Source organism: Borostomias antarcticus (genome assembly GCF_949987555.1).
Source record: "Borostomias antarcticus genome assembly, chromosome: 29".
NCBI lineage: Eukaryota > Metazoa > Chordata > Actinopteri > Stomiiformes > Stomiidae > Borostomias > Borostomias antarcticus.
In genome coordinates, this window is record NC_140262.1 from 4,079,624 (window position 1) to 4,087,837 (window position 8,214).

Sequence of the window (8,214 nt, forward strand, 5' to 3'; positions counted from 1 at the left end):
TTCTGTACCAGATTGACCTGTGACCCTTCACATTGCTGCTGTGGCCTACAACATATATTTCACATTGCACATCAAACCTCACTCAGCTGCCCCAGTCAACCAGGAAGAGGCGACTCTACACGCTATTACAATACAGTGTCATTCATGTTTTGTTTCACCTTGATATATGACTATTATTGAATATATCAATATACTATCGGTAGTACATTGAACGCCTGTCGATTCTGAAGGCTTTCAAATGCGTGAAGAGAGATTAACCTTCACATGAAACCCTTCACTTTTCCTTTCTGCGTTTCTGCGTTACCTTGGATAATTGTTATGAAGGCATTTGCGGCATATAAATGCCTCCGCTGCAAGAGTGAGTTCCTCTTTCCCTTTCAAATGCAAAACACTGACACGGCTATCAAAAGCCCCACGCTTTCCACTCAGCTCGCATAAAAGTCTGAACTTCAGCCGTGCTGTAGGCCTACTCATTTCTCGCCAACTGCATTTCCTTTTTTATTTTGAGGCATTAGTATGCTTGGTGACAGGTAAAAGTAAAAGAATCTATGATATTTCCACCCACATGTTCACCTAGAAACATTCAGCACTGCAGAATAGTTAATTTCACCCTGAAACTATAACCTAGATATGAGGGAAGGCCACACTCATGCACTGGGCTCTAATACTACAGTATAAATGTACTACTGTATAAATAGGCACATATTTGAAAGTACAAGTTTCTGAACCCACTGACATCGAGTATCGTTTCTCCTGGGGAACCGGACCAAAACGCCTGAGTGACCGCTGATGATGGACTGAGCTCGAAGGGGCTGAGTCTGCCTGAACTCTAGATTACTGACTACGGTTTAGGACAGGAAGTTTGCTCTGGCACAGATACGGAACAAGGGGAACCAAAAATAGAAGCAGTCAAGATACAATGAGCGTTCTTTAACTTTCTATACCGAGGCCGCGAGCGTTCAGGGATAAATACACAAGAACCGCAGTCCCCTCCTGTCTGACCGCTGCATTGTGACGATGGTCACCGCTCAATAAAACTTCCTCCAGTCTGGCTACTGCATCTCTGCTTACGTCATGCGGGGAGATGACGCCACACAAGTGTCTGTGTTCTAATCCCAGATGAGAGCGGGTCCAGGGAGCTCTCCATACCGGACGCTGAAGTGTCTGGGTTCTAATCCCAGATGAGACCGGGTCCAGGGAGCTCTGAGCTGAAGTGTCTGGGTTCTAATCCCAGATGAGACCGGGTCCAGGGAGCTCTGATCTGAAGTGTCTGTGTTCTAATCCCAGATGAGACCGGGTCCAGGGAGCTCTGATCTGAAGTGTCTGTGTTCTAATCCCAGATGAGACCGGGTCCAGGGAGCTCTCCATACCGGACGCTGAAGTGTCTGTGTTCTAATCCCAGATGAGACCAGGTCCAGGGAGCTCTGATCTGAAGTGTCTGTGTGGGTGATACCGCATTACTTGAATCATTACATTACTTACATCATTCAATCCTGAATCACGACCATGGCGTCTAGGCCGGCGGTCTAGACCAGAGGTCTCTCGTCTTATATATAACAACAGTATCGCGACACGTTATAAACCCCTGCCTTGACTTTCAGTGTTGGCGGAGAACACACTGGAGTTAGACAGTGGCCGCAAATAACCACCACCACAGCACCCTTTCTAGTAGGGAGGCAACGATTGCAAAATTCTGGGTCGATGCCGATGTTTAAAATAACAATCCGGCCGATGGCCGATGTTTATTTTATAAAATTGTTATTCCCCCTTTTTTTCAAGGGAAACAAAGAAATGAAGTGTTTGGTTCCAAAACGCCGATTTTTATTTCACTTTAATTTGAAAGCTACACGTGCGTTTGCGACGTTACGTCAAGGATCTTCTCCGAATCTGCAGCTGGGTAGGCTACGTTTTTTCCAACAAAAAAAAGCCGTAATTGTTGCGACAACATCGGCCACTACCATCGCTGAATGTCATTTTATTTGCCGATGGGCCGATGGCAGTCAACGAGGCCAACGTCGGCCGATGCCGATGTTCCGTCCGATGCATCGGTGCATCCCTACATTCTAGTCCAGAATGTGTTCTGTGTGCTTCCTGTGTGTGCTACCGCTCTATCCCCAACGGGCCTCATTTGGAGGCCAGCTCAGAGGCCCGGGGGAAACCAGAGCAGCATCGGATCCTTACGGGCCGGAGGCCAAAGCGGGGGCCTGATACTTTTGCGTTCACAGTCCGCAGGGACACGTGGGGGAGGGAGAAGGTGTCCTCTTCCGCCCCATCAGTACTTGTTGATGCCGAATATGCGGACGCCGTGCAGCTGAGGGAGCTTGGGGATGAGGACCGTGAGGAGGGACACGGTGTTGACCACAAAGTGGACCCGGTCGTACTTGGTGTAGAAGCTGGTGAGGATGTATCTGGGGAGAGGAGGGAGGAGGGAGCGAGAGAGAGAGGGAAAGTGGGAGAGGGAAGAATAGGTTGAGAAAGAAAGACACCCTCACGTCGACGCCTCGTCCCAGATCTGAAACACTGGAGGGAACGTGCTAGAACTTGAGACGCACCGTCAAACCGTAGGAAATAGCAGAATGACAATATAAACAGCACTAATAATCCAACACATCACATCGGCTCATTTGTGTCACGTAACAAAGCGTAAACTCAAACAGGCGAGAAATACCGTCACGCCAAAAACGACTTGACGTCTGAGAGAGAGTGGAGCGGTAAACACATCCGTTCGGGCTCCGGGGGGCTGAGCGTGACTGACTAAATCAGCTGGAAGTGGCGCTCAATTAAGGCTGCTCCTGCCAGTTGTCACCACAGGGGGCCCCTGGAACCTGCTGGGTACGAGGAGGCGGCGCTGCCAGCACTGAAGTCAATGACAGCAGGAATAAATTAAATGAATTATGTTCCCACCGAGTTCCAGTAACACCAGCGAAGGAGGGGGGGGGGGCGGGGTTAGCGTTGGGGTAGGGCGTTGGTGCATCACGCCATCTAATTATAAGGTACTGTGCAGGTATCTACCGTGGCATTCTACTCCAACAGCAAACCGGCGAGGTCACTTCCTTGAAGTGCGGTTTGGTTCTGTTTTAAGATGTTTAGAAATGCACACTTCCTTCCTCCCCTTCTTGAAGTTCTCTCATATTTATAGTCTGACAGGGGGGAGTACCGTATGTGCTTCTCGACACAGATGTCCGCAATGACAAGAATCTGAACGGCGCATCACTTCCTGTTTCTGGTATCCTGCTGGTTACTGGCTGAAGGGGGTTGAAGAGGGCATGTAGGTGAAGTAAGGCATGGTAGCACTACAGCCATGATATTACTGTATTACTGTACTCACAGGACAATGGGGGTGATGGTGAGGAACTTGCGCGAGGCGGTGAACTGCACGCCGTAGTCCATCTGCTCCCAGTGTGTGAGGAGGCGTGCTTTTCCCTGGTCCGGGGTCTCGAAGGGCGTCCCCTTCACCGTGTGCAACAGGAGGTACATGCACTGCAAACAGACACGACGCGGCACATCGCAGTCACACAACGTCTACTATTCACTTTATTTCATAAGAAAAGGTTGGACTGTGGGGCGCCCTGGTAGCTCACCGGGTAAGGCGCGCCCCATATGAAGGCTAGTCCTTTGCGCGGCGGACCCGGGTTCGATGCTCGGGTCCTTAGCCGCATGTCCTCCCCTCTCTCTCTCCCGCATTTCCTGTCTCTCTACACTGTCCTGTCCCATTAAAGCTGAAAAGCCCTAAAAAATATCTTTAAAAAAAAGAAAAGGTTGGACTGTGGTGACGATCAAGTTCTGTGACATCGACAGATGCCGGTGTTATCGCAATGCGATACCAGCATTGCATTGGTGTTTGGTATTTCCAATGAAAGGATCAAAGGTTACGCAACTGGGCATATCTATCTAACAAGGCCGGTCACTCTCATGCTGTCTTCACACAGTATACGAGTGAGCAGATAGATACTCGCCTGTCTGCCTGCCTCAACTCAACCCCTGCCTACTCATTCTGACTGGGCAATGACTCTTAACGTCTCTAAGCCACTCTAACCGCTGTGTGGGGAGTGGTTAAGTGAGGTGGCATTGGGGAGGAGGGGGGGGTCCGGTCCACTGCAGCACTCACCAGGTTGTGGAGAAGGTTGGTGAGGGTCCAGACCACAGACACGCTGGCGAAGGGGATACTGAGCAGGATGACGTGCAGCAGGCCGATACCGAGGATGTAGGACAGCCAGATACCCCGGCTGTTCATCACCCGCGTGTTGGGGTTGACCTCGCTGTGCGCCGTGCCCACGTTCATGATGACCTCTCCGCGAGCCGTCTGACCCTGTAGGCGTCAAGATGAGCTCAACTCGACACTAAGCAGTTAACAGATAACACTGGGTTTTTAAATGGGGTGAAGGGACAATGTGATGACAGTGAGTGATATTAGTTACTGCCCTGGTCTTTAACTTGGTCACTGTAGTGAAATGTGATTTGAAACACTGAAGTAAGCAGTGTAGCCTGTATAGACCTCTGTGGAAAAGTTGCAATATTCATATTCATACTTGAAGAGTCACGACTAATGTCGGATACAGTAAGTTGCCATGAGTCAAACAACAATGTATCCGTTGTTCCAGTTATTCAATAACATGACATATTATTCCACACGGCTATGCAACATTATGTGAGCAAGTAAGAAAAACAATTATACTTACAGGAGGATTAAAAGACTTCAATTCTGACCCTACCGTTATCACTGTGTTCCTATATCGATGCTATCTTGTTATATGATTGATCGCACAAGATTACGAGACTAATCATTCATTTAAATACCTGCCCTTTCGTCGCTTGTACAGTTTGATGTCTTTATTGTTCTGTTTCTAGAAAGGCAATCCCACTCCTATCCCACTTTTTGTTCGTCTTGCGAACAGCTGGTGACAACACAGCACAGTTCATGTGAGAACGTCATCAGTCCCAGAGACCCAACGTATCTGATTAATCGTATTTATCTCTGATTGGTGGCACCTCGTCACGTGGGCAGCATTGGCGAATCGGAGTGAAATGCGTTGAAACGGTGGGAAACGTCCCCGTGCAACGTCATCGTAGTGGGAGTGAACGGAGTGGAGGATTTGTTTGTTACATTGTAACAACAACAGGCAAAAGTGACGGAAGTGAAGGCTACCAGTAAGTGCACGTAAGATACAGTAGTACTGTACGTATATTTAGAAATGCCCACGGAAGTTGAGAGAAAAAAGGACCTTGGGGTAAGTCCATATCAGTAGTGATAATATAATCTCAAATGATTGGTTGACTTATCGTTTATAGTTAAAAACTGACAACCTTTTAAATGCAAAATTTGATATCAATACAAATAAATGTAAGCCCCTCCCCCCTCCTAAATTTTTTTTTTTTTTTTTTAGAAAATTTCTATTTTCCAAAGATGTCTGACATCACCGATCATTTGATACGAGTGTTCAAAAGGAGGCCCTTGACTCCTGTAGGCACAGGGAAAGTGGAGCCGCTGCTCTAGGCAGTGAGGGTGACTGACAAGGCTGATGCTCGAGACTCCTAATCAAAGAAGATCAAGAGTGTCATGTTCGAGATCCTCTGATAAGTCCAAACACTAATTTAGGCCCGCCGTGCCCTCCGGAGCAGGGGGTCAGTTCTGTTCCATTCAACACCGCGGACACATGATAGCAGTTCTCTCGCTGGGTGCCCCTGTGATGAGTGGCATTTAACAGGTCTGGCCAGCCGACAAGCTATTCTCTCATGGTCATAGCCCGGGGTGATACAGCGGCTCTAGCATTGTGAACCTAGATCTATCCTCACACGCACAGCGCTCTGAACAATGTGGTCTGAGATCATAGCTGGCAATGAAAACAATAACAAAATACCTCAATATGTAGGCTAACACTGAGAAATACCTGTTTATAGAGTCTAATGTTGTAGCCCACTGAAGATGGTGACAATGAGTAGGCATGACTCAAGGCAACAAAGTGAGGTAATCTTCAGACGCACCAGAACTTCAAGGCAACAGCGTGAAATGAGACTCCACAGAACTGACCAACCAGTTTAACTTGAGGCTAACAGCGTTAAGTAGGCTACTGTACATCAAACTCTGAAACCGGCCTCAACTGGCATTTTCAATCAGTTGGTTGATCGATCCTTTTCCACAGTATGCTTTTGGAACTCACCCCCAACCCGTAGATAATCCTTTATGTTTTACACTGGGGCTATGTATGAAAAAAAAACAGAATTTATCTTCCATAGATCCAAGTGTGGGTGGAAATCCGATCTCTGCCCTAAAACAACTTTGGCTACCTCTGAAGATAATAAAATGGAATCTTCAAAGTCTTGTGGTCTTTCCCACCTCTTCACTACCACATTTTTAATAGTTGTTCAGATATGTTCTTTTACAGGCTACATTTCTATGCACTTTGTGTAATCCCTTGGGGGCTCTCCGACTCCGTCTTTCAAATGTAACGTGATTCTGTTAATAGGTCTCGTGCCTGTAATAAAAGCTTTTAATGACAAGATACGTTTCATGCGCATACTCTTTTCTGGCACCACTGTCTTTCTCTTCCTTTAGGGTCTTTATTCAGTAACGCGAACCTCTTGTTCAATACCAATAGAATGGCGAAGAAAAATCATTATGACTCTTCTGAGTTCTCAGCCTACATTTACACAAATAGCAAAAGGCCACTCTGGATTCATCTGCTGGTAGCAGCAAGGGTCCCATAGTGGTGACAATGACAGGTTAGAGTTATAAGCTATAAGATGGTCTTCCTTTTCTGTCAGGGCACCTCTACCACTGAGTCACGGCTGAGAACCACATGTAACCAGCAGATGTCACCATCAACTCATTCCCAGACGGTCTCTCCCTCAGGGGAGGGGCTGGGAGCGGTCTCTCCCTCAGGGGATGGGCCGGGAGCGGTCTCTCCCTCAGGGGATTGGCCGGGAGCGCTATGGAACACCTGCGGTGATGAGCTACGGTGAAAAACCCGGTGTGAAAGGGCTCAGAGACCTAATGTCCCTTTAGGTCACCTATAGCCAGATCTGGATGATGCAATACTACGGCTATGCTTACTTCCGTTAGGATGACCGCTCAACCATTCAACCATCATTCACTCAGCTGGGCTCACACACACCCTTCACCTTGTTCCATCTCAACGTCTGGGGAAAGTCCAACTCAATAAAAACAGTTATTATTCTGTTTTATGAATGTATACATGTTCATAAGAGTAGCGAGCAATTGATGGATTTGAATTGGAAAATGTCAATTCACATATTTCGTTTGAAGGCTCGTAGAGCGACGTCACAGTGGGGCGCTAGCTGCACCTCTGTGACTCGGAGAGGCGTCGGCGGAGGGGTGGATCTGTGACCCGGGCGGGCCGGGTCGGACGATGGCCTCGCTGGAAAAGGCCGTCCCAGGGGAGTCCATTATTGCCCCTGGAGGAAGCTGGGGATTAGAACACCAAAGAATTTCAATAAAAGAAGAGTCTGTTTGGGGGGGGGGGGGGGGACAGGGGGGCGGGGGTGAGGGAGTGAGGGGGCTACCTCATTGTCCCACCAGTGATTGAGAGTGAGAGGAGGGGAGTGGGAGAGCATTGTATTTGCAGGGCCCTCTGAAGAGGGCGGTTATTAGGGGGGATGGCTGAAGAGGTGGCTGTTGACTCTTCATCTTGAGTGAACAAAGTCTCGGGCGCATAGCCCCCCCCCTAGTCTCCCTCTGTCGCTGGAACCCCCCTTGTTTACGAGTGCCATGAATACTGCCCCCCCCACTCAGGGACCCCGCCACCTCGGACCTGCACCGATGCTCATTGTGGGGCTTAAGTGCCCTTTAATTAGGCCGGCTCAGTGTCCGGCTGAAGACCGCGGAGGTTTTAGGCTCTTCCCTGTGGTACCGTGCCCAGCGCCCCCCCCACACACACACACAGGGTCCTACATAGTTGAGGGATGAAGTGTTTGCCGCTCTAATGAAAAAAAGGTTTGTTTGGGGGGGGGGGTGGGTTGTCGCCTTTGTCCCCAGCTTACAAAGTCCCAACAAAGACGGGCAATATTATCCTAACACTCCCATTTCCAGGACACGTTAGTGAGACGGGGGCCCGAGCAGATGGGATGAGACTGCAGGTCTTTCAGCGGGACGAGGGGCCTGGACCGGGCCCTCACTCCGCCCCAGACGGTAACGACGGTACACGCCGTGGGTTCCCTTCGCAGACGGGACGCCTCGCCGGTCCAGACGTATTGTTT

General features: G+C 49.0%; 1 protein-coding gene across 2 annotated transcripts; it reads right to left on the reverse strand.

Moving 5' to 3' along the window:
- Window positions 1-1,968: 1,968 nt before the first annotated feature.
- Window positions 1,969-4,819, reverse strand: ormdl3 (ORMDL sphingolipid biosynthesis regulator 3). 2 transcript variants are annotated; one of them, XM_084459970.1, is made up of 4 exons: window positions 4,680-4,819; window positions 4,109-4,309; window positions 3,329-3,480; window positions 1,969-2,408 (listed from the first exon to the last, which is right to left on the reverse strand). In XM_084459970.1, the coding sequence occupies exons 2-4, from the start codon at window positions 4,280-4,282 to the stop codon at window positions 2,273-2,275; spliced, it is 462 nt and encodes a 153-aa protein (XP_084316096.1). In that variant the 5' UTR covers window positions 4,283-4,309; window positions 4,680-4,819; the 3' UTR covers window positions 1,969-2,272. The 2 variants fall into 2 exon arrangements, with proteins under 2 accessions (XP_084316096.1, XP_084316097.1); XM_084459971.1 differs by lacking the exon at window positions 4,680-4,819 and having other exon boundaries at window positions 4,109-4,315.
- Window positions 4,820-8,214: the final 3,395 nt, after the last annotated feature.